This window comes from Chrysemys picta, chromosome 12 (assembly GCF_011386835.1).
Source record: "Chrysemys picta bellii isolate R12L10 chromosome 12, ASM1138683v2, whole genome shotgun sequence".
Classification (NCBI taxonomy): Eukaryota; Metazoa; Chordata; order Testudines; family Emydidae; genus Chrysemys; species Chrysemys picta.
The window spans coordinates 29,871,713-29,897,812 of record NC_088802.1 but is presented as its reverse complement, the minus strand read 5'-3'; the positions used below and the strand labels follow the sequence as shown (position 1 = coordinate 29,897,812).

General features: G+C 50.2%; 1 protein-coding gene across 1 annotated transcript; it reads left to right on the top strand.

The window, feature by feature from the left end:
* The first annotated feature begins 3,057 nt into the window (after positions 1 to 3,057).
* Positions 3,058 to 22,684, top strand: LOC101938435 (E3 ubiquitin-protein ligase TRIM39-like). The gene is made up of 6 exons (XM_024112107.2): positions 3,058 to 3,480; positions 10,069 to 10,164; positions 12,515 to 12,745; positions 14,757 to 14,779; positions 14,881 to 14,981; positions 21,702 to 22,684. The coding sequence occupies exons 1-6, from the start codon at positions 3,058 to 3,060 to the stop codon at positions 22,259 to 22,261; spliced, it is 1,434 nt and encodes a 477-aa protein (XP_023967875.2). The 3' UTR covers positions 22,262 to 22,684.
* The last annotated feature ends 3,416 nt before the right edge of the window (positions 22,685 to 26,100 follow it).

Genomic DNA, 26,100 nt, shown 5'->3' with positions numbered 1-26,100 from the left:
GCCCTGGAAAGATGGGCTGGGATGACACAAGCTCTAGGATCAAACGCTGAGTGTATTCACAGTTCCCATCCTGCAGTCCTGGTGCTTTCTACATTTCCATTGAGCTCAGTGGATGTTCTGAGCATGCAAGGATTGCAGGAATAGGGCTTGATCCTGCCCCCACTGGAGTTAAAGGCAAAGATCTCATCGATTTCAGGGGTGCAGGATCTAGCCATTCATACCAAACTATTACTGGGCATTTCAGCAGCATCTGCTGGCGTTTCCAAAGCCACAGCTCAGAAAAGTTTCCCCTTCCGGACAGCTTAGAAGCTGTTAAATGTTAAGTGATGAATATGAAGGGCCTTTAAGGAGACAGGTTTCATGAGTACCTGGATCCTGCGTTGCTGGGCACTTCAGAAATGCAGGTGGACATAGAATTTCCCAGACAGACGCAGGAGTAGAACAAAGATGGTCACTTTACTATTATTACATTGTTCAATTTTAGATGAGGTTTTCTAACTTTTCTTCCTTCCCTCATTAAGAATAAAACTGCCCAAGATCCAGAAAGTTAATGTGCCCCTTTCCATCAACCAACCTTTGCCCTGATAAGGGAACATTTTATGGCATTACCATATTATTTATTGCTGTAATGTCTGAAGGTTACAACAACTCCTCCGTACAGAGACAAGGAGCCTTTCAGCACAAACTGGTACAAAGAAAAGTTACCAAATATGGAGGTGAATCATGTCCCCCTTCCCAGACCTGCTCTCACAGGAAATCTCTGCACCAGGGTCTCTCTGCTCCCATGTGAACAGGGTTCAGAGATATCTGTGGCACTGCCCCGCTCCCCAAGCGTGCTCCATGGGTCCTGCAGCAGATGGTGAGAGGAATCAGTGGGATTTCAGGGGTCACTGTGGGAAGGTGCTGTGCAGAGCTGGACCCTTCAGTTTGCTCTGATAGTGGATTGAGCTTGGGACACCCATCATCCCTCTCTCGGCCTGATGGAGATTCCTTGGAAAACACAAAATTGCCTGGGGCTGTATGATATTTTCTGCACCCCTCCCCCACCCCCGTTTATAGTGGGGATTCCCCTTTATGGTGTTCCCCCAGGGCAAGCTGTGATCACAGAGGACTCCCTGCTAGTGCTGCTCCCTAGGAGGTGTGTTTTCAAGGAGTGGACATGGGGACTGCCTGGGGATTGGGGCCTCCACACATGGTCGTCTGATCACCCAGCACCTGTCAGTTTGGGGGCAAGTCTCTGGCTCAGTCTGTGGGAGAGCAACCCCGCACCCACTGACAGAGCTATGGGAAAGAAGATTCCCCAGAGAGAGTTCCTCCAGCTACAACCCCTCCAGCAGGTGTTACCACAACAGTGGTAATCCCTTCAGTTCTATTCAGGTTCTTATACTGCAGCCATCACCATGGTCTCTGGGCCCTTATTATTATTTATTCTTTCATTAATTTTGGAAGAGTTTAATAAGGAAAAAGAAAGAAACCAAACTGGCAAGTAGAATACAAACTTTCCCAGCAAAAAATTGTATAAAAGATTCACAGGAAATGCAGGGGAGATATTGAGGTGATGGTTCTTGTCCCAATGTGGGGATGCCTGGGACGGTCCCTTTAAGGTCATCAAACAGCTTAAAGAAGTGAACTATGTGGTTGAACCATCCAGTCAGGCTCATAGTCACCAAGCGTATCATGTCACTATCATGAAGCTTTACTTTGACAGGGAGAAATTGGTGCTGTCTGTCTGTGGATAGTGGGAAGAGAAGTAGGAAGATCCCCTAGTGGATCTCAAGGCTGAGATAGGAGACATCTTTCTTCTGGAATCAAGTCAAGGTGTGAGCAAGAGGCATGACCTGCTCACAGAATCTGGCAAGAACAGGCTGATATTGCAAAAACACATATACCTAAGAGTTTCTAGGCAGAAAGCACTCACGCAAACACATTCCAGAAGGATGGTACCAGAACACCTCGATACCAACATATCCCCCAAAGATAACAGGAACATGCTGACCCATCCTGAAGATAAGGTCAGGAGGACAGCATGATGGATAGAGATATTTTGATCGAACCAACAGGTACAAGGCAATGGATGGCACCTAGATACGTCAGAGGGTGGTACCCAGAGACATCAGAGAGGCAATATGTAATATGTTTGCATTGGTGTATAAAAAGATATCTCAGAGAGAGTGTCTTTGGCTGGCCTCAGGGATAATGGAAAGTTCCACCATTAACTGAGCTAGCCCATTGCAGTGGGCACACACGTGTTAGTGTACCTGTAGCCATTGAACCAGTACATTAGGACCATGCTTCGTTGACAATAAACCTGACCAAATGCCTTCACTATTAACTGAGTCTATGGTTATTGGACAGTTCGACTGAGGTCTGCTGAGCCAGCTATCTGCACAGAGCTGGGACAGCACACAGCGGGAACACGCAGGCAGGCAAACATCTAATGACAGCAAGGTGGTGGGGCTCTGGGCTGACCAGAATGGACTGCATTTTAACACCACTCTGCAGTATGAAAACAGAGATCTCATAAGTTATTTCCAATGTTAACCCTGTTTTTGGCTGTGACTAGATCTCAGCAAGGGGAGTCCAGTCATGTATCTTTTATGTGTCCCATCCTGTCCCCCATTTTCCTAGCTGTCCAAAAAAAAAAAGCATTAAAAGAATTCTGGAAACTTTGGAAAGCAGCTCATATTCTAGAGTGCTCTATCTCAGGAATATCTTGATCAACTTGTCTACAGAGCTCTGCCCCTGAACTTACCTACCAATGGACTGATCTAATTTGGGGGGGGGGGTAGATTTTAGAGAGGATGAAAAATTCAGCTTTAAAGAGAAATTAAGTTACAACCCTAAGTATGAAGAGGCTACTATCTGTTTCTAACCCCCCAGACTCCTTCCTTTCTTGTCCTTTCTTCCTTGATGGTTATCTGGCTCTTTCCTCCACCCCCTCCCTCTTAGTTTGCACAGATTGGACAATGTGGCAATGGTGTACGCCCATTTTTCATAGAGAAAATATCGCACAGAGCAAATGAAACTGATCACTGAAACACTTACATTCCCACAGCTATGGCCTTTGCCCACCCTCTCAAGAAATTACTGGAAGAAGTGGTCTGTCCCATCTGTCTGGATTTTTTCAACGATCCAGTAAGCATAGACTGTGGACACAACTTCTGCCGATTTTGTATCACAGAATACTATGACAAGTGGGAAATTGAAGAAGAGGGAGTTTTCTGTCCACAGTGCAGGAAAAAATTCAGGAAAGAGAAATGCAAGACCAACTGGCAGCTTGCCAGCATGGTGGAAAATATCCAACAATTAGGGATAAGACCTGAAAACCTGAAAAAGCAGATAGTCTGCAGGCAGCACAAGGACACACTAAAGCTGTTCTGTGAAGATGATGATGAGGTGATTTGTGTGGTTTGTGACAAAACCCAGCAACACAGATCTCACACTCTGGTACCCATCGAGGAGGCTGCTCAGGATTACAAGGTAGGAAACATTCAGGAAAAAATAAATCCCTGCAGGAGAAGTTTAATTTCAAAAGTACATGCATATTAGCACCATCTGGGTAGAGGTCTTCTAAATACAGTGGAAAACTCCCACTGACTTCAGTAGGGCCAGTACCCATTGTACTGATTAGTACGTCTCTGATTTGAAAATCTGCAGGGCATCTATACAGATTCTGACGTCTCTTTTCACTCCCCGAAGGTCATTTGCTTTTATAAGACATTAAGAAGTGATAATACTGTGTACTTGCACACAGCACGCTGTTTCCCATCCGGGCTTACAGGCCTGCACAGACACCAGTGGGTCTAGCTGCAGGGCCCTGCCCAGCAGGAAGGGAGTTCTTAGCCTTGCTTCACATATGCGGAATCTGAGGCATTGTGGGGGTGATGGGTCCAATCCTGCCTTAATTGAAGGCAGAGGGAATTTTACCATTCGGTTTAAGGGGAGCAGACCCCAGTGCTTAATCTATGCCAGGGCTTGCCGAGGCTGAGCCCTGGCACCTCTGGGTTTGGCAGCTCTTAGCCCTGGCACCTCTGGGCTTGCCATGTCAGTTATGAATGTAAAAAAAATTGCTTCAGCCCCGGCACATAATTTCTTGAGCCCCATCATGTCTTTCGTTACAAATTAAACACTGGCAGGTCCTATGTAAGTTGCTCAAGATCCACATGAGGAGTTTGCCCAGAGTTGGTTCAGACTTAGCTGGCAAATCAGCTGAACCACATTGAAAAGCTAGTGTGATGCTCAGGGCCGGCTCTAGGCACCAGCAAAACAAGCTGGTGCTTGGGGCGGCACATTTTTAGGGGTGGCATGGCCGGCGCCAGAATGCCGCCCCTGCCGCCCCTAAAAATGTGCCCTGGCCGCCCTAGCTCACCTCCGCTGCTGCCGCTCACGCATCGCTGCTCGCCCTCCCTCCCAGGCTCTCAAACCTGGGAGGGAGGGGGAGATCCCGAGCGGCCGCGGCATGCGAAACAGCTGATTCGCACGCCGCTGCTCCCACTCCCTCCCAGGTTTGAGAGCCTGGGAGGGAGGGGGAGACTCCGAGTGGCCACGGTGCACGCGCCGCTTCTCCCCCTCCCTCCTAGGCTTGAGAGCCTGCGGGGAGGAGGCAGAGCTGGGGATTTGGGGAAAGGGTGGAGCCGAGGCGGGGCCGGGGGTGGGGTAAGAAAAAACCGGGGGGGGGGGGGGGGCGGCCAAAATTGTTTCTGCTTGGGGCGGCAAAAAATCCTAGAGCCAGCCCTGGTGATGCTCACACTACAGTGCTGAGTGCTGGGGCACGAAGTGCCTCATGCTAACTGAGAGCTCTGAGGTGATGACTTCAGCTTCCTGAAGAGTTGGGGTGTCTCCCCCTTTATAGATCCTGCTGGGCACTGAACAGGTTTCTCTTCATGTAAACATGTCTCCCTGAGTCCCTTCCACAAACCCCAATGCTGAGTATATAGAATCATGGCAATATAGGATTGGAAGGGGCCTCAAGAGGTCTAGTCCCCTGAGTCAGGATTTAGGGTACATCTTCACTTACCGGAGGGTCCGGCGGCAGGCAATCGATGTTCTGAGATCGATTTATCGCGTCTGGTTAAGACGCGATAAATCGATCCCGGATCGATCCCGGAAGTGCTCGCCGTCGACGCCGGTACTCCAGCTCGGCGAGAGGAGTACGCGGCATCGACGGGGGAGCCTCCGTGCCGCGTCTGGACCCACGGTAAGTTCGGACTAAGGTACTTCGAATTCAGCTACGTTAATAACGTACCTTAGTCCGAAGTGGGGACTTAGTGGGGACCAGGCCTAAGTATTATCTCAACCATCCCTGACAGATGTTTGTCTAAACTCAGGGCTGGCCCTATGTGTGGGTGATGTAGGAGACTGCCCAGGGCACCATGGTTGGGGGGGTGCTGTGGTCAAGAGGCAAGGAACTAGGTGGGCATGGGGTATGAGGCTGCAGAAGGGAGCTCAGGGCAAATGGGGGGTAGGCAGTGGGGTCTGGGGGCAATGGGGGGGAGAGGATCATGGGAAGGCAGTAGGGAGCAGATGGGATGGGAGGAGGGTGGGATGGCAGCACGGGTCAGGAATGATGGGGGATGGGTGAGGAGGCAGCAGGGGCCAAGGGCAATGGGGGGATGGAGAGGAGCCAGGGGTACTGTGGGGGAGGTGAGGAGGCAGCCGGTGTCAGGAGCAATGGGTGAAGAGGCAGCTGGGGCCAGGGGTGATGTGGGGATGGATGGGGGGATGTGTTCGGAGCCAGGAGAAAGAAGAACAGGAGTACTTGTGGCACCTTAGAGACTAACAAATTTATTAGAGCATAAGCTTTCGTGGACTACAGCCCACTTCTTCGGATGCATATAGAATGGAACATATATTGAGGAGATATATATACACACATACAGAGAGCATAAACAGGTGGGAGTTGTCTTACCAACTCTGAGAGGCCAATTAATTAAGAGAAAAAAAAACTTTTGAAGTGATAATCAAGCTAGCCGAGTACAGACAGTTTGATAATAAGTGTGAGAGTACTTACAAGGGGAGATAGTCAATGTCTGTAATGGCTCAGCCATTCCCAGTCCTTATTCAAACCGGAGTTGATTGTGTCTAGGAGCCAGGAGAGGCAGCGGGGGCCTGGGGGGATGGAGGGGACTGGAGCAGGCAACGGGGGCCAGGGGCACCAAAATACAAATTCACCCAGGGTGCAATTTTCACTAAGGCTGGCCCGGTCTAACCTGCTCTTAAAAGCCTCCAGTGATGGAGATTCCACAACCTTCCCAGGCAATTTGTGCCCATGCTTAACTACCCTTATACTTAGGAAGTTTTTCTTAATGTCTAACCAAAACCTCCCTTGCTGCAATTTAAGTCCATTACTTCTCGTTCTATCCTCAGTGGTTAAGGAGAACCAATTATCCCCCCTCCTGTTTAAAATACCCTTTTACGTTTTTGAAGACTGTTATCATGTCACCCCTCAGTCTTCTCTTCTCCATACTAAAACAAACCCAATTCTTTCAATCTTCCCTCATAGATCATGTTTTCTAGACCTTTAATCATTTTTGTTGTTCTGCTCTGGACTTTCTCCAATTTGTCAACATCTTTCCCAAAGTGTGGTGCCCAGAATTGTACACAGTACTCCAGTTAAGGCCTTTTAAGTGCAGAGTACAGTGGAAGAATTACTTCTCATGTCTTGCTTACAACACTCCTGCTAATACATCCCAGAATTACGTTCACTTTTTTTGCAACACTATGATGTTGTTGACTCATATTTACATTGTGATCCAATGTAATCCCTAGATCAAGGGTGGGCAAACTATGGCCCGCGGGCCACATCCTGCCCATTGGACACTTTAATCCAGCTGTCAAGCTCCCACTGAGTAGCGGGGTCAGGGGCTTGCCCCACTCTGTGCTCCAGCTGGCAAACGGGGTCAGGGGCTTTCTGGACAGCTCCCACAAGTAGTGGCATGTCCCCCCTCCAGCTTTTATGGGTAGGGGCAGCCAGGGCCAGGGGGCTCCGCACGCAGCATCGCTCCCCACAGCTCCCATTGGCTGGGGACCGTGGCCAATGGGAGTTGCAGGAGCAGTGGCTGTGGATGGGGCAGCATGCAGAGTCTCCTGGCACCGTGCTTCTGCGTAGGAGCCGGGGGGGTGTGTGTCATGCTGCTGCTTCCGGTAAGTGCCGCCTGGAGCCTGCACCCCTGACCCCCCCCCCATGTCCCAACCCCCTGTCCCACCCCTAGCTCTGACCCACCCTCAGAACCCCTCAGTCCCAGCCCAGAGCACCTTCCTGCACTGCAAACTCCTCATTCCCACCCCAGAGCCTGCACCTCCAGCTGCAGCCCTCAAATCCCCCATGCCCCAGCCCCCTGCCCCAGCCATGATCTCCCTACCACCCTCCAAACCCCTCAGTCCCAGCCCAGAGCACTGTCCTGAACCCCAAAGCCATCATCCCCAGCCCCATCCCAGAGCCCATACCCCCAGCCGGAGACCTCTCCCTCCTCCCTGCACCCCAACCCTCTGCTCCAGTCCAGAGCCCCCTCCCACAGCCTGAATTCCTCATTTCTGGCCCTCACCCGCAATCCCCAATTTTGTGAGCATTCATGGCCTACAATACAATTTCTATACCCAAATGTGGCCCTCAGGCTAAAAAGTTTGCCCACCCCTGCCCTAGATCTTTTTCTGCAGTACTCCTTCCTAGGCAGTCATTTCCCATTTTGAATTTGAACACTTGAATATTCCTTCACAAGTGTAGTACTTTGCATTTGTCCTTACTGAATCATTTCTCCAGCTTTTCAAGATTTTTTTTTATTCTAATCCTGTCCTCCAAAGGGCGTGCAACCCTTCCCAGCTTGGTATCACCCTCGAACTCTATAAGTATACCTCTATGCCATTATCCAAATCATTTATGAAGATATTGAATAGAATTGGACTCAGGACAGATCCCTGAGAGACTCTACTGGATATGCCCTTTCAACTCGACTTTGAACCATTGATAACTACAACTGGACGGTCTCTACACAAAAGAATAAATGGACACAAATCTGACTTCAGGAATCATAACATTCAAAAACCAGTAGGAGAACACTTCAATCTCTCTGGTCACTCAATAACAGACCTCAAAGTGGCAATTCTTCAACAAAAAAACTTCAAAAACAGACTTCAACGTGAAGCTGCATAACTGGAATTAATTTGCAAACTAGATACCATCAGATTAGGCCTGAATAAAGACTGGGAGTCGTTACAAAACCTAAACTTAATTTCCCCAATACTAATTTCTTCCTACTGTTACTCACACCTTCTTGTCAACTGTCTGTAATGGGCCACTCTCGTACCACTTCAAAAGTTATTTCTCCTCCCTTGGTATCCTGCTGTTAATTGATTTATCTCATTAGACTGACTCAACACTTAGTAAAGCAACCCACATCCTTTCATGTATTTATACATGCTCCTGTATCTTTTACTTCATTCATCTGATGAAATGGGTTCTAGCCCACGAAAGCTTATGCCCAAATAAATTTGTTAGTCTCTAAGGTGCCACAAGGACTCCTCGTTTTTTTTTTACTCTTAGAATAGTGGTTTTCCAACCAGTTGTGCATCAATCTTATAGTAGGTTCATCTAGGCTATATTTCTCTAGTTTTTAATGAGGTCATTTTAATAGAAGGAGCACCTGAGACATGAGGCCTTGGATCAGAGGTCTGAACTAAAGTAGTTGTCAAGCTTTGCGGATATAAAGTAAAGTTAGTAAAAGTCAGGATGTGAGCAGAAGTCAGGCTCTGCCTGCTTGTGGATTCACAGAATCTGGCAAGAACAGGGATGTTATTGCAAAAACATACACATTCCTAAGAAGCACTAGGTACAGGACACTCACATAAACACATTCCAGAAGGGTGGTACTAGAACACCCTAATACCAAGTATGGAAACAGAAACAAGTTGACCTCTCTTAAAGATAAGGTCAGGATGACAGTGTGAGGGATAGAGATGTTTTGATTGAACAAACATGTACAAGCTAAAGGGTGGTAACCACATCAGAGGGTAGTAACTGAACATGTCAGAGGGGCAATATGTAATTTATTTGTATCAGTGTATAAAATAGAGTCTCAGAGGGAGTGTCTTTGGCCAGTCTAGGGGGCAGTGGAAAGTCCTGCCACTGACTGAGCTGCGTCCATTGTCACAGGCATACATGTATTAAGTGTACTTGTAGCACATATAGGGCACTAATACCGTGCTTCATCAGCAATAAACCTGACCAAGTGCCTTTGCTTCTAGTGGTTATAGGGCATTTCAATCTGAGTCTGCTGCACTGGCCAGAGCCAGTGCAGCATGCAGAGAGAATACACACACAGCCAACATCTGACGACAGTCATGTGGGACAATATCAAAAGCCTTACAAAAGTCAAGATATATCACATCTACTGCTTCCCTCTATCTACAAGGCCGGTTACCCTATCAAAGAAGAATATTAGGTTGTTTGTTTTTTTTACGTGGTCTGTTACTTATTACCTTATTATCTTCTAGGTTCGTGCAAATTGATTGTTTGATTATTTGCTCCACTATCCTTCTGGGTTCCAAAGTTTAACTGACTGGTAGATAATTCCCTGGGTTCCCCTTTTTATAGATAGGTACTATATTTGCCCCTCCATGAGTTCTCAAAGATAATAGCTAATGGGACAGAGATCTCTATAGCCAGTCCATTCAGTATTCTAGGACATATTTCATCAGGACCTGCTGACTTGAAGACATCTAATTTGTTTAAGTAATTCTTAATGTGTTCTTGTCCTATTTTAGTCTCAGATCCTACCCCATCATCTGCCCCTCCCCCTGGGCCAGCAATGGGGTAGGTTTGGGGTAGGTGGGAAGAAAAGGCACGCTGCTGAATCTTGAACCTTACTATTTGGGGACCAAATACAACAGCTCTGCAGAAAGCTCCAGGGTCACTCAAATCAGCTCTGTCTGTGGCAGGGCTGGGGACAGAAACCAGGTCCGTTCACTTCTGGCCTGGGCTTGGCCACAAAACCCCCTGCCACCCATGGGTGAAGAATCCTCAGAGCTCTGGCTCACTGCAGTAGAATTTATTAGGCAACATTTTCCCCACAGGTGAAACTCCAAAAAGACATTGAGCTTCTGAAGAAAACAATGGAGGAGATTTCAAAGCTGGAATCCAGAGAGCGGAATAAACCACAGAACTGGAAAGTAAGTTTCTGCAGTTTGGTTTAATCTCTCATTTCACTTAGGTATTTTAAAGAGTGTACAATAGAGTGCATCTTTGATAAAGAGAATTATAAACCTTAGCTTAGCATTAAAACAAACAAATGAATCTTGCAAGCTAAGTGGTCCCAGTATTTTCAATCTCTTTCTTAATGGAAGTCTTGCATTTCCTGAGGACAATCTAGTGCAATGAAAGGCTGAGTTTTGTTGTTTGTTTTATCCCTAGTACGAGCTTGGGTTTTATTGTCTCCACTGGGGGCAGAGCTAAGGATGCAGTTGTTACTTGAGGGTGATTCTGTGGTTTGTTGTGGAAGTGCAATCTTAAGCCATGATAGTGAAAACTGCTCCACACAGGTGGAATGCTGCATGCCTGTGCAGATCAGTGGCTTCACAGGGGGTCCGCACAGAGGCATTTGCAGAATCAAGACCATAACTCTGGGTTTCCTGTATCTATTTCTTAGGACTGGATTCCCAGAGGACTGGAGTTGTGGCAAGGCTGACACTCACCAGGCCTAGAAAATCACTGCAATCCACAAAGCTTGAGTTAGGTGCCCAGGCACCACTACAATGAATGGGGAGAGGTAGGGGCCTTAGAATGGGATCTGCAGAAGTCAGCATGCTAGGCAATGGGGCATGCTGAACAGAGGGATGTGGCTTAAGCCCTTCCCCCCTCAGGGGTTTCAGTGCCTAAATCCAGTCTGGAGAGTGGCACCTAGTTCTGCTTGGGATTCTCAGCTTCAAACACTCTTTTAGGATTAAGGACCTATGCCATTTGGGGGCAGGAGCAGAAGAACCTCCTTTAGCCCAGTGTTTAGAGCACTCACTTCAGATGTAGAAGAGGCAGGTTCAATTTCACCCTCACCATGATGATGATGAGGGATTTGAACAGTGATCAGCCACCTCTTGGGGAAACTGCTCTATGTTCTGGGCTATGGGATTCTGATGGCTTGTAATGAGGCCTGCCCTTGCCCATGCACAAATCAGTCAGAGACCTCCTCCAAGTGCAATCACCAGTGCTTCTTTTATTAACAGTGTCAGCTCCCACCACCTTCTGTTTACAGACAGTTGTAAACCAGCAACCTGGGGGACAGCTAGCTTCTCCAGCCAGCAGGGATGCACAGCCTGTGGCTCCTCCTTTTGGGTGAGTGCGTGCGTGCATGCCCCTCTGCCCCTTCACTTCCTTCCTGCCTAGGGTGACCAGACAGCAAGTGTAAAAAATCGGGACAGGGTGTGTGTGGGGGGGGTAATAGGAGCCCCCTGGCTAACAAGCCCGCAGGTGCTTCTGTTCCACCAATTAGGCGTGGCATACCCAGACAGCCCCAATTAATACTTCTTAATTGGAGCTGGGCTAACAGGGGCCTGGCTCAGGACCTCGTGGACAGCACCCTGTTACAGGGCTTCATCAGTCTCAACCATTTCAATGAAAGCCTCTGTCATGCTGATTCGTGTAATTATTGCGAAATGGATGCAGGAAGAACATGCAAGGAGCTATGTCATACACTGAAAATTATGTTCTAAAGGTTTGAGACTTGGGGCAGGTCACCAGAAAAAGCACCCAAGTTTTTGCAGTGAAAGTTCCCTGGGCACCAGTGTTTCTGCCTGCCTGTGCCCTCCAGCCCCATGCCAGGGGAGCCCCTAAGCCTCAGTGCAATCCACAAACTGGGGAGAGAATGGCACCCACCTCCCTGCAGGACCTGAGCTCACCTACTCAGTTGCATCCCTTGGTGAGCTCACACAAAATGGCCGGAGAGAGGAGGCAGTCCTTCATAACTAACAGTCCAGTGGTTAAGGTACTCACCCAGACTGCAAGAGACCCTAAGTCAAGTCCCCACTCCCCCTGAGGGGGTATAAGGGATTTGAGTAGGCATCTGACACTTTTCACATGAGTTCTCTAGGCACGGTGGTGTGGGATATTCTGACATGGGGATAGGGTGACCAGATGTCCTGATTTTATAGGGAAAGTCCCGATGTTTGGGTCTTTTTCTTATATAGGCTCCTATTACCCCCCACCCCCATCCTGATTTTTCACATTTGCTGTCTGGTCACCTTACATGGGGGTCCCTGAACCTTTGCTGTTGAAGCTATTCCCCTGTGGGTAAATAAGGAAAGCGTGATTGGAGCAGGGGACTGGACTCAGGTATGGTGGGCCTGTGCTATGCAGGGGTTGGACTAGATGATCACTATTGACCCTTCTAGTCTTGATCTATAAATCTATGAACATTTGTTCAAATCTCATATACTTCATACAACATGGCCTTATACACTTAATAATTCTGCTGAGATTGATGGAGTTTGTTGGGAAGGTTTTTTGTGTTTTGTTTTTTCTTAACTCAAGGAAAGAGTAAAGTGTCAGAGACAGCAAATCTTTTTGGAATTTGAGAAACTACAACTGTTGATGAATGAAAAAAAGAAACACTTTCTCCAAAGACTGGAGGAAGAGGAGAAGGAGACTCTGCAGAGGCTAAATAAAAATATAGTCAAACTCTCCCAGCAAAGCTCCTCTCTGAAGAAGCTGTTCACAGAGATAGAGGAGAAGTGTCAGCAACCAGCTGCTGAGCTGCTGAAGGTGAGTGATACCAAATTCCTCTTTAATTTGGCTTTTCCACAGCCATGAAAACAGGCAAAGAATGTACCCTCCAATATGCTTGTTATTTTTTTTACTGATTCATTATTATTTATCTACCGCCATAGATTTACACAGCATTTCACTCTATTATTAGCAATAGGCCAAAATATTTAAGTTTGGATTCCTAAATTTCGGGACCTAAGGGTAAAATTTTATAAAGTCCCATTTTTAAAAGTGACTTAGGGCCAGATTTCCAGTGGTATTTAGGTGCCTGGAGATGGAGATCAGTGCTTAGCGGGATTTTCAAAAGCACCGAGCAGGTTAGGCACTTAAATGTCCATTGCTTGGCACCATGTGCTGGATGCTTTCCAGTATCCAGAAGGACACAGCCCTGCCCCTACAATCTTAGACAGTCAATCTGTCTAGGTTCTTACTTGGTGCCCATCATCCTGGTATCTGAGCACCTCCCAAAATTATGTAGTGTTGACATTAAGATAGCTTGATTTCTCTCTCCTCCTGCCAGTCAGCAAAGGTGGGACTTTGTGATTGCTGGGACAGTTTAAAACCACATTTTTATTGTAAGATCACTATATTTTATCCAGTAACTGGGGCCTCTTGATGTCATTTTCACAATTGCTTTTTGAAGAACAGTTGCTGTTTAACACCCACTTAAGCATGATTTAGACAAAAGTAGGGTTACCATATTTCAGCAAGCAAAAAAGAGGACGGGAGGAGCCCCGCCCTAGCCCCGCCCCTGCCCCTCCCACTTCCCGCCCCCCCAGAACCCCCAACCCTCCCCCCGTTCCTTGTCCCCTGACTGCCCCCTCCTGGGACCCCTGCCCCTAACTGCCCCTCAGGACTCCACCCCTATCTAAGCCTCCCTGCCTCTTGTCCCCTGACTGCCCCAACCCTTAGCCACACCCCCACCCCCAGACAGACCCCTGGGACTCCCACGCCCCATCCAACCACTCCCCACCCCCTGACAGCCCCCCCAGAACTCCCAACCCATCTAAACCCCTCTGCTCCCTGTCCCCTGACTGCTCCGATGCCTCTCCCCACTCCTGCCCCCTGACAGCTCCCCCCCAGAACTCCCAGCCCCCCCCCGCTCCTTGTCCCCTGACTGCCCCCTCCTGGGACCCCTGCTCCTAACTGCCCCCCAGGACCCTACCCCCTACCTGTACCCTGACTGCCCAAAACTTTCTCCACTCCCCCCCAAAATTCCCCCCCCCCGTTTCTTGACTGCCCCCTCCAGAACCTCCCTGCCCCTTCTCCTGCCCCCTGGCCCCCTTACCCTGCTGCTCAGAACAGGGTGTTGGGCTCTGTGCGAGCCGGACACGTGGCTGCGCTCCGCAGCACAACAAAACCCGGTCCCTGGCCCTGCACAGTGCTGCCGGAGCCGAGCTGCAGGGGAGAGCTGCCGGCTCAGAATGCAGGGCGGAGCTCCTCTACAGCTGCTCCGGAGTCCAGCCCGGGACTTTCCTGCAGCCCTCCCAGCCACTCGCTCTGCTCTGCCGGGGGAGGGGGGAAATCCCGGACATTTTGAGTTATTTACAAATTCCCCCCGACGCTATTTTTAGCACAAAAAGGAGGACATGTCCGGGTAAATCCGGACAAATGGTAACCCTAGACAAAAGCTTTTTTCTCATCTTGCGATTTATTTTGGCAGCCTAAACAGAAACTCTGCAGAAGATTTTTATCGAAATAATTTTTTTCTTATTGTTGTTTCCAAGTAGTTAATCCACATTTGGTAACTACTCCATAGTACCATCAGTGGCTTTGTGTATACATTTATCTGAGGCTAGAGTTGTGCATCAGTGTCATTGCTATTATACACCATTCAGCTATTATTACCTAGTTTGTTAAAACAAATCTTAATGTGACTCAGATCTGCGGGTGTTATCCTTTCTGTAGAGCTGCATGAAACCAAGAAAATTAACCAGACGTTCTGTGAACATGGAACAGCTGAACTGTACAGCACTAACACTTTCTTATTTACTTTCTCTCCTGTTAGGATGTAAAGGGCACACTGGCCAGGTGAGATTCCATCTTCAATTCACCATCACTTTTATATCAAGCCTATTGCAATGGTACCTGTGCTGAGCATCTGAGTGATAACAGGACTGTGTTCTCCTTAGGAGTGAGCAGGTGAGACTGCAGGAACCAGAGCTCATTGCTGCTGAACTGAAGGATGTGTACAGAGTCCCTGGCATGATGGAAATGCTGCGGGAATTCACAGGTAAGTTAGCACTAATGCAGCAGGGGCTCTCTAGCTTTTCCTATCTGCAACCTGAAAAGCACCCAGGTTTCTTCCATTCTTAAATCCATGTGCCAGCTTTGTCTGGGCTCTTCCAGGCAAAGGTACTAAAGAGACTCTATTAATACTGCCCTCTTCCCCCCCCCACCCATGGAAAAGGGGACAGCTACATTCAGGGACTCTGCTTTTGATAATTTAACATTGAAAAAGCCTGTGAAGTAAATATACCCACTGGTGAAGATCCCATCACTGCTCAGTCCCAAGGGGCTGTGAGCTGTCAGCAGTACATATTGTTATAAAAGGGAATAATATGTGGCTCTTATATGGAGTTATTCAGCCACATCTCCCAAAGTGCTTTACAAAGAGGGAAGGTGTAATTCTCCCAGTGTTACAGAGCTGGAACTGAGGCATAGAGACATGCTGAAGGTCAGACCAGAGTCAGGAACAGAACTAAGGTCTTTTGGTCCATTACCCTGACCGCTGGCCAGCCTCCTATAAAAACCGGGAGGGTTGCCGTATTCATCACTGACAAGACATCTCATAGTCACCAACACGTGCCATATAAGTGGCTGTCAGGGGTGGGGGAGAAGGAACAGCTGGGGGCATTGTTCCAGGCCTGGCACTCCCAGAAAGAATGAGCAGCGGCTTGTTGTAGCTGCCTGCAGTACTGGAGGAAACAGGCTGAGATTCCTGCCTGCAGCACCAGCTGGCTGCTGCCACACCTCTCTCCTGGAAGCCCCTGCCCACCCTTGGAGACAGGATGTGAGGCCAGTGCCAGGTAGCCTGAGCCAAGGGCCAATCCTGCCTGTCCCCTCTCCTTTCCCCTGGCCCGAGGGGAACCCTAGATCCCACAGAGTGGTCCAGGAAGGAGCCATCCTGGCTTAATTGTCCAGCCCTGAGACTTTTCACTACAGCTGGTCATATAAGTCAGTAAAGCAGACTTTGACTCCCTCAGGGAAGTGATGGGCAGGATCCCCAGGGAGAAAACCATGAGGGGGAAAGGAGTCCAGGAGAGCTGGCTGTATTTTAAAGAATCCTTATTGAGGTTGCAGGAAAAAACAATCCCAATGTGTAGAAAGAATAGTAAATATGGCAGGCGACCAGCTTGGCTTAACAGTGAAATCCTTGCTGATCTTAAATGCAAAAAAGAAGCTTACAAGAAGTGGAAGATTGGACAAATGACCAGGGAGAAGTATAAAAATATTGCTCAGGCATGCAGGAGTGAAATCAGGAAGGCCAAATCACACTTGGAGTTGCAGCTAGCAAGAGATGTTAAGAGTAACAAGAAAGGTTTCTTCAGGTATGTTAGCAACGAGAAGAAAGTCAAGGAAAGTGTGGGCCCCTTACTGAATGAGGGAGGCAACCTAGTGACAGAGGATGTGGAAAAAGCTAATGTACTCAATGATTTTTTTGCCTCTGTCTTCACTAACAAGGTCAGCTCCCAGACTGCTGCACTGGGCAGCACAGTATGGGGAGAAGGTGACCAGTCCTCTGTGGAGAAAGAAGTGTTTCAGGACTATTTAGAAAAACTGGACGAGCACAAGTCCATGGGGCCGGATGCGCTGCATCCAAGGGTGCTAAAGGAGTTGGCGGATGTGATTGCAGAGCCATTGGCCATTATCTTTGAAAACTCATGGCGATCGGGGGAGGTCCCGGATGACTGGAAGAAGGCTAATGTAGTGCTCATCTTTAAAAAAGGGAAGAAGGAGGATCTGGGGAACTACAGGCCAGTCAGCCTCACCTCAGTCCCTGGAAAAATCATGGAGCAGATCCTCAAGGAATCAATTATGAAGCACTTAGAGGAGAGGAAAGTGATCAGGAACAGTCAGCATGGATTCACCAAGGACAAGTCATGCCTGACTAACCTAATTGCCTTCTATGAGGAGATAACTGGGTCTGTGGATGAGGGGAAAGCAGTGGATGTGTTATTCCTTGACTTTAGCAAAGCTTTTGATAGTCTTCCACAGTATTCTTGCCACCAAGTTAAAGAAGTATGGGCTGGCTGAATGGACTATAAGGTGGATAGAAAGCTGGCTAGATCATCGGGGTCAATGGGTAGTGATCAATGGCTCCATGTCTAGTTGCAGCCGGTTTCAAGCGGAGTGCCCCAAGGGTCGGTCCTGGGGCCGGTTTTGTTCAATATCTTCATTAATGATCTGGAGGATGGCATGGAGTGCACTCTCAGCAAGTTTGCAGATGACACTAAACTGGGAGGAGTGGTAGATACGCTGGAGGGTAGGGATAGGATACAGAGGGACCTAGACAAATTAGAGGATTGGGCCAAAAGAAACCTGATGAGGTTCAATGAGATCAAGTGCAGAGTCCTGCACTTAGGAAGGAAGAATCCCATCCACTGCTACAGACTAGTGACCGAATGGCTAGGCAGTAGTTGTGCAGAAAAGAACCTAGGGGTTACAGTGGACGAGAAGCTGGATATGAGTCAACAGTGTGCTCTTGTTGCCAAGAAGGCTAACGACATTTTGGGCTGTATAAGTAGGGGCATTGCCAGCAGATCACGGGATGTGATTGTTCCCCTCTATTTGACATTGGTGAGGCCTCATCTGGAGTACTGTGTCCAGTTTTGGGCCCCACACTACAAGAAGGATGTGGAAAAATTGGAAAGAGTCCAGTGGAGGGCAACAAAAATGATTAGGGGTCTGGAGCACATGACTTATGAGGAGAGGCTGAGGGAACTGGGATTGTTTAGTATGCAGAAGAGAAGAATGAGGGGGGATTTGATAGCTGCTTTCAACTACCTGAAAGGGGGTTCCAAAGAGGATGGATCTAGACTGTTCTCAGTGGTACCTGATGACAGAACAAGGAGTAATGGTCTCAAGTTGCAGTGGGGGAGGTTTAGGTTGGATATTAGGAAAAACTTTTTCACTAGGAGGGTGGTGAAGCACTGGAATGGGTTACCTAGGGAGGTGGTGGAATCTGCTTCCTTAGAGGTTTTTAAGGTCAGGCTTGACAAAGCCCTGGTTGGGATGATTTAGTTGGGAATTGGTCCTGCTTTGAGCAGGGGGTTGGACTAGATGACCTCCTGAGGTCCCTTCCAACCCTGATATTCTATGATTCTATGATATATGTTAAGCCCTTTCTTCCAGCACCAATGTCCTTCTGCAAGCGATAGTGGGTTTTGAGACTTGCACGTCAGCTGTGCAGGGAAGGAGAAATCAGTGACATGTAGCCTGGGTCTATTCTGAGTGTAATTTGCTTTATTTACACACTTACACAAGCCCTGGAACAGAGGAGGTCACAGGTTCCATGCAGGGCAATCCCTTCTCCCAGGAACCTCTGCCCAACACCGGCGGCCCATTCCAAAGGAGCAACTCTCTCTCCAGAATTGACTCTAGTCAGAGAACAAGGCAGAGAGTAACCACTCTTGCTGCTCCCAGAGCTCCATCTCTTCCTATGCTGCCTCTGCACCTTGCATAACCCAAAACTAGCACAACACTGCATGTCTTCCCAAGAGTCAAAACTTGATCACACACACTAAGAAAAAGAACCTGAAAACTGGGTGTAACAGCACCACCTGGTGACACCTGCCAAAACGATATTTTCTACAAAATTTTAGAAAATGTTCATTTTTTCCAGATTTTTTCTGTGTTTTCAGTTAAACAAAACCTGAAAAAAAAGTTTTTCAACTTATTACTGAAAACTTTTGAAAGAAGCAAACAAATACAAAAATTATCTTTTTTTTTAAAACTAATTCTACTTTTTCCTTCACCATCATTCATATAAATGAGGAGGGATGGAGGGAGATGTGTTATTGTAGCATGGGAAAGCATGAAGTCAGAGTTAAGATTTTGCATTGCAGTGTGATAGTGGTTAATGTGGTACTGTACACACTGGAGCTGTTTGGGCCTCTCACAAGGGTGCAGAGTCTGTCAGTGAAAGTGGTGACTGGGATGTGTATGTTAAGGTTTGTTCCTTGAGTTCAGGTTTTGGGTGATTTGATGCTCCTTCAGCAAATGTAACCGTTCTGTGTGAGGTTTCTCTTTCTGAGAAGTGCCTTGGTTCTATGCATGAAAGTGGTAAAGTGGAACCCTCAATAACATTGTTATTCTCTTGGGATACTGCTAGGAAGGAGTCATGGTTGCTGCCCCACAGCTGGGCTTTCTGCTCCCCATCCTGTCCATCACACCAGGCTGCCCATCATTGCAGGGGCATTAAAAGTGGAACCTGAAAGAATGGCAGAAATACAGGACTCTGAGCAATCGGCATCAACTTTCTCTCCTTCCCCAGCATTCCTCACTGCTCAAGAATATCCTTGTGTGACCCTGAGCCCCTTGTCCCACCCACCCACACTGCAAGATGAACCCCCTTGGGCCCTGGGCACAGCTGGGCTTGAGCCTGTCAGGATCCTGAGACTGTCTCCTCAGTGCTTCATTTTAGGGAAATGCAGGCTTTCTGGCACCCCGTGGTGCCCCATCCTTGGCAGGATCCACCACCTGGGTCCCGTCCCCCCCAGCAGCCTACCCCTGGTCAGGGTCTCAGGCCCTGAGAGACTCGCTGGCTACTCCAGGCTTACCAGGCATATGTTGAAGCTGTTTGGGCCTCTCACAAAGGGGGCAGAGTGTGAAAGTGGTGACTGGGATGTGTACATTAAGATTTGTTACCCTTCAGACCCCTTCATTGGGGCATTTTCTTGTGTTCAGCGGTTTGATGCTCCCCTTCAGCAAATGTAACTGTTCTGCATGAGGGGTTTTTTTCTGGAACATGCCTTGGTTCTATGCATGAAAGTGGTAAAGCAGAATCCTCAATAATAGAGTTCTTGCCTGGGATGTGGGAGACCCAGGTTCAATTCCCCTCTTTGCACAGGGGAGACAGGATTTAAAGAGGTGTGCATCATCTCTTAGGAGAGTGCCCTAGCAACTGGTTATGAGCTGTTCTGATGTGGTTCTTTCTCAGTCTCTCCTCTTGAAGCTGTTCTATGGTGGTAATTAAAGCACATCTACTACCTAAGGCCTTGCATGCAAGTTATGTGGCTGAATGCCTATCTTTTGTGGATTGCTCTGGGGCTCAGGTGGGAAATAAGCATCCACATGCCTAGAGGGAGGCAGCAGTGCACATGCTGAGAGGCAGAAACCTAGGACTGACAGACCTTTCACCTACATTTTTGTAGTGCTGAGTGAGTTTAGGAGTGTCATGGATCCACAGGATCTGTGCTATGACCCAGCTTTTAAATATTCCCTTGGAGGAACCCCGTTGGTGTGCTAGATCCCCAAGGGGTCCCATTTCTCCTGAAGGGTGGGCCACACAGCCTCAACGACTCCGAGACTGAGCTTCTGGGCATCAGCTCTCCTGCTTCACACTGTGAGCTCTGCTTAGCAAGTCCAACTGAGATTGATTCCTGGTTAGAGATTCTTCAACAATCAATGCACCTTAGCTCAGCTAGTATTTGCAGTGACACCCGGCAGCCTTTTTAAAGTAGGTTTTATTTGTCAGTTGGAGCATAGCACTGGAAGTCCTTAGGTTAGCATAGAGAAATAAAGGTTGTCATAGTCTATATGGCCAAGCCACAGCAATCAGCTAGCCAGAGTCTATGGACTCCATTTCAGGCTCTGTCTCCTTATCACAGGTGAGAGCAGTTGAGCCTCTCAGAAAAGGCAACTCTTAATCCCCTTCCTTTCACTTCCCAGTCCATTGTCCTCAGGCAGAGTGAAACTGAGTTCATGTACCGCACCTGCCAGAGCTCCCTGCTGTTATGTGTCAGTCGTTCAGCTGCTGGGGTTTCGACTGTCTCTTTGGATCCTTTCTTGCTCTGCATCTGTTTCAACCAGTTCTTTAAAGACCCAATCATTCCACCCCAGGCAGAAAGATGGCACACACCTCATGTCTCCTGTTCTACCCCAAGATCAGATTTGACCATTTTGCCCCACTAGGTAGCAATGCAAAGTACAGAGGGAAACAGAGGCACTCATACAATTCATAAAAATATTACACAGAAATCCCCACTTTGTCCCAAGGTGACTAGAGGGTCAGCTGGAATTTTGTGTATCACGGTGGAGCCTAAATCAGGGACTGAGGCACCGAACTTCTTTTGTGCATTCAGCCTAAGTGACTCAGGAGCTCACGTCCTATTGACAGTCACTAGGATCTGTGCTCCTTGGTCACGCAGATGCTTGTGAAGATCCCCCCTTGTCTGTGCAATGCCCAGCCCAATAGAGGGCCATCCCAAGTGGCTTCTAGTCCCTGCTTCCATATCCCCCCAGCCCCCTGGTGCATACCTCTGCCCTTCCCATCTGACACTTTCCTCTCCCCACAAGCAATTACTCTGGTGCTCCCCTCCCCTCCTCCCCCATTTCCCCAGCACCTGCCCATTCCATACCCTTCCCCCATCTGATTCTCTGGTGCCCATCCCACCTCTTCCCCACACCCTAGAACTCTCCCCCTCCCTTCTCCACCCTGCACCCCCCGTGCCTGCCCTGCTCTCTGCTCCTCCGTACCCTCTCAATAACTGATCCTCCCTCCCCCTAGCATCTGCCTCTCTGTTCACCCCAACCCTCTGGCTCTCCTCACATACTCCTTGGGGTCTGCACCTCTCCCCATCCCTACACCCTGGCATAGACTCGGCCCAGACTCCCCTTAAAAGGCCTGCAACCCAGCCACACAGCGATTAACGGGGATGCAGATCAATTTCCCTTTGATCCCAGTGGCCAGCCCCCATCCCTTGATCTGACTCTGTGACTCTCTCCCCAGTGGATGTGACTCTGGATCCAGACACGGCTCATCCCAACCTTGTCCTGTCTGAGGATCGGAAACGTGTAAGATTCGGAGACATTCGACAGGATCTGCCTGACAATCCTGAGAGATACGATACTTACCCTGAACTTCTGGGCACTGAGGGATTTAGAGGTGGGAGGCATTACTGGGAGGTGGAGGTGGGAGAAAAAATCCACTGGATTCTGGGGGTTTGTAGAGAATCTGGGAGCAGGAAGGGGCAGATCGCAGCATCACCTGAGAACGGATACTGGACAGTGTCTCTGAGGAATGATGTCTGTGAGGCCCTCACCTCCCCCTCCACCTCTATCCCCATAAGAACTAGGCCCAGCCAGGTGGGGATTTTCCTGGACTGTGAGGCAGGCGAGGTCTCATTTTACAATGTGACTGACAAGTCCCATCTCTTCACTTTCACTGACACTTTCTCCGGGATACTCCGCCCTTATTTCTTCACTGGTTACAATGCTGGGGGTAAAAACACAGCTCCCTTGATAATCTGCCCAGTTCCAGCTCAGGCCAGAAGGAATCTCTGTCCCTGACAGTGATACCCACACCTAGGGTGATCAGATAGAAAGTGTGAAAAATTGGGATGGGGGTGGGGGGTAATAGGTGCCTATATAATAAAAAGCCCAAATATCAGGACTTTCCCTGTAAAATCAGGACATTTGGTCACATTACCCACAGTCAAGATTGTTCCCTCCCAGCAAAGACCAGCCCCCAGGCCTATTCCCACGGGGATGTTATAAATGGCATCAACTCCTTGCTCCCTGCTGCCCCATTCCCCTCTCAGTTCCCAGTACCAAGCCTGTGAGATGGGGGATGAGGAAAAGGGCAAAGAGGTGGGCTGGGGGAGCCAGTTGCAGGTGCAGAGCGGGTGCAGGCTGCTGGGTTGTGGCAGTGCAGGGACAGAGGGTTGGGTGGGTGCAATCTCAGGGATGACTGCTATGAGGAGGGGGCTGCAGCAGCAGGAAGGGAACAGTCCAGGTCTAAAGAGGAAAACTTGATGGAAGGGGGGATGTAATGAGACAGGGGAGGGGAGAGAGAAGCCACAAGGAAGAAGCGTGACACACTGTACCCCAAAGCGACTCCCTGCCATATTTACCACGGTGATATGATTATGATATGTTTTGTACAAAGTATGCCTTGTAAGGTATCATTTAATCTTTTGAACATTAATATCCTGTTAAATTGTATGTGCTATCATTAAATATGAAGTTTTGCTATGTGTATGTTACTGGAATATGTTTTAAGATTGGAAACACCCACAATCAGCTTTTCAGGTACAACAATGAAGAAGCCAGATAGTGTTGATGGCTCATTAAGGGGAATCCACACTAGCAAGAACTATCACAGGATCTGTGCCTTCTGGAACAGCTGCACAACAGCTACAATTCCCTAGGCTACTTCCCCATGGCCTCCTCCCAACACCTTCTTTATCCTCACCACAGGACCTTTCTCCTGATGTCTGTTAACGCTGATTAGCCCCTCCCCTCATACGCCCATGCCTCCTCCCATGCGCTTGTGCCCCTCCCCTGTTTGAGTTTGCCCCTGGTTCACTGCACCCCCCATACTATTATATCCCCCATTTCCCTAATGCAATTAGAGGAGCCAGATTTCCATCCCGAGTCGGTGACTGAACCCCCACAAGTCCATGGCAGCCCCCCTTCCCATCTAGCCTTCCCCTTCTAGCACCCTCCTCCCCAGTCTGCAGCCTAGCGGGGGGGAGTGGTTGACCTGCTTCCCCTTTCCCCTCCTTCCTCTGGTGTTTTTTCCCTCCCTCCCTGCTCATTATGGCAGGAGACACGGCCGGTGGGGCCCCTCTAGCCGCCCCAGCCGCCTCTCCCCCACCTGCAGCCTCCCATCACCTCCCCTAGCCTCTACCTCAACAGCCGCTTCCGAACCACCTGCTATTGCCCCCGCTGGGGCCCCAGCAGTGGCCGACAATGGGGTGACCTCCGCTGCTGCCATGTCCCTCACCCCCTCCAATTCTGGGGGAGTCCCCCCAGCCGGCGAGAAGGGCCAGGGCAAAAAGAAGGGTAAGGGCCCCGCCAAAAAGACCAGGCCCTCCATGGCAGGGGCTGTCCCCACTGCCATGGCCCTCCCACCGGCCGCGGCGTCCCTCCCCAGTGCTCCCTCCACCAGCTCTGCGGGTGCCCCTCCCCTGGCCCCCAGGGCATACGCCCAGGTGGCGGTGGCCCCCCCACCTGCCGCTACGTCATCTCTCCCGGCCACCGCTTCTGCTACCATGTATAGCGGCCAGGGCCCCTTCCCCACCTTGACCAGGAAGCACGGCGTGCGTTGTCTCCTGGTGCCCGCCTCGCCCCACGTGGAGACCTACATGCGGGCGTTGGCGAGGGTGGTGGGGCCCACGGCCATTGTAGCGGCCTCCAAAATGTACGGAAAGGTCATCTTCTTCCTAGCATCGGAGGCCGCCGCCCAGGAGGTGGTGGAGAAGGGCCTGGCTGTGGGGGGAGGTGTTCGTCCCCCTAGAGCCGCTAGAGGACCTTGGCGTCTGGATAGTCCTGACCTCCGTTCCTCCCTAATGCTGCCCTGTTACCTGCCCTCTCTACTCTGGGGAAACCCATCTCTGTTGTTAGCCCTCTCCCACTGGGCTGCAAAGACCCCGCCCTCCGTCACGTCCTCTTGTTCCGCCCGCAGGTGCATCTTCAACTGCCACCGCCAGCGTGTGACAGAGAGGCGCTCGAGGGGTCCTTCCTGGTCCTCTACCAGGGGGCCCACTACTGGGTGCATTATTCCATGGGGGAGGCCCGGTGCTACCTCTGCTGGGTGACGGGGCACGTCCGGAAGGACTGCCCCTTGGCCTGGCAAGGATGAGCGTCCGGGACCCCCGAGCCCCAGCAGGGCACCGGCCCCATCATCACTGGTGCCCTGGCTGTCCGGCGCCCAGAGCCGCCCTTCCTCCTTCCCAGTCCACCACTGCTCCCGCTCAGGCCCAAGGGGTACCTCCCCCAGTGCGCCCAGATGAGCGGGAGAGCCCCGCCTCTGCTGCCTGCAATCTGGCGGGGCCTGTGGAGGAGGGTGCAGCGGGGATACCACTGGGCATAGGAAAGGGCCTGCCCCAAGGGGAATCTTCCCTCCCTCATGCTGCCCCACCGCTACCTCCCCGAGTCCCTGAGCCACCACCTCTACCCCCCGACCTGACCTCTGTTAGCTAGCCCCCAGATGATGCCATGGAGGGCTGGGCCCTAGTGCAGGGGAAGCGAGGCAAGTGGAAGGCTCGAGCTCCACTCCTTCCGTCTGATGCAGAAGCCCCCCGGAAGACCAGGAAGGGGGGCACTGATGCCGAGCCTTCCGCCTTGCCCCTGGGTGGAATTTGTCCACCGGTACCAGCTGGGGAAGACATAGCAGCACCGGAGGGCAGTACCGCTCCTCCACTTCCCTCAGAGGCCCCCGATGGAGCCCCTCCTGCCCCCTTAACAGTTGAAGCCCCTGTGAGTCCCGAAGCAAGCGTCGCTTCGGGTGCTGGCGGGAAGAATCCCGGGGTGGTGAAAGGTGATCTCCCCTCCATTTATGAGGAGATCAAGGTCCTGGGTCTGACCCCAGTCACCCAGGGGGCGGACGACCCTCTGCCAGCGGGCCTCGATCTAAGCAACCTCACCCTTTCCCCATGCTCCTCCCCCTAACCACTGCTTCTGCTCCCACCTCCGAGGGTCCCTTGGGCTCTTCCATCTGCCCAGCTGCAGGTGGCACCCTGCTGACAGCTGCCGAGCCTACTGAGGCAATGGCTGGTGCCAAGCAGCCAGGACCCGAGTCCCATTGGGTATCCCTCTTAGGTGTGGGGCAACTGACCTCCTTCCTGGGCGGGGACCCCACTGAAGACTGTCCACCTCCCGATGCCGTGGCTGCCACACCAGCCATAGAGTCAGACCCCAGCATCATTGAGGGTCCCCTTCCCACCCCCCAGATCCCTGAGCTGAACCGAGAGGGGCCAGTGGCCAGCTACTGGGGCTCAGGATCCTACCTCTGTTCCTCTGCCCGACTCTGCTCCTGACCCCTGCCCTGCCCCTACTCCTGATCCCTGCCCAACCCCTGATGTCAACCCCTTCCTTATCCCCTCCACCTCCCGTGATGCCATTGCCGCCCCTGGGGCGACTCCTTCCTTTTCCCAGAGGATGACCCCCAGGGAGCGGCCTTTGTATTTCCCTGTCCCGACCCACCAGGGGAATTGCTCAACCTTGCTTGGAGAGACTCAGCAATGCCCCAGAGACATGCCTTGACTTGTGTTCTACAAGCACACTGACTGAGAGTATAAAACAGACAGAGTGGACACATACTGGGCCTTCTCCTGCACCCACCAATGCTGCAAGCAACCAAGACACTGAGAAGAAGACAAGCCTCCAACACAGGCAATTGGCCC

Coding starts and splice junctions, on each gene's coding strand:
- LOC101938435 (XM_024112107.2), top strand. CDS start 3,058: ATGGCCTTTGCCCACCCTCTCAAGAAATTACTGGAAGAAGTGGTCTGT. Junction 3,481..10,068: donor AGGCTGCTCAGGATTACAAG/GTAGGAAACATT, acceptor TTTTCCCCACAG/GTGAAACTCCAAAAAGACAT. Junction 14,780..14,880: donor GTAAAGGGCACACTGGCCAG/GTGAGATTCCAT, acceptor TGTTCTCCTTAG/GAGTGAGCAGGTGAGACTGC.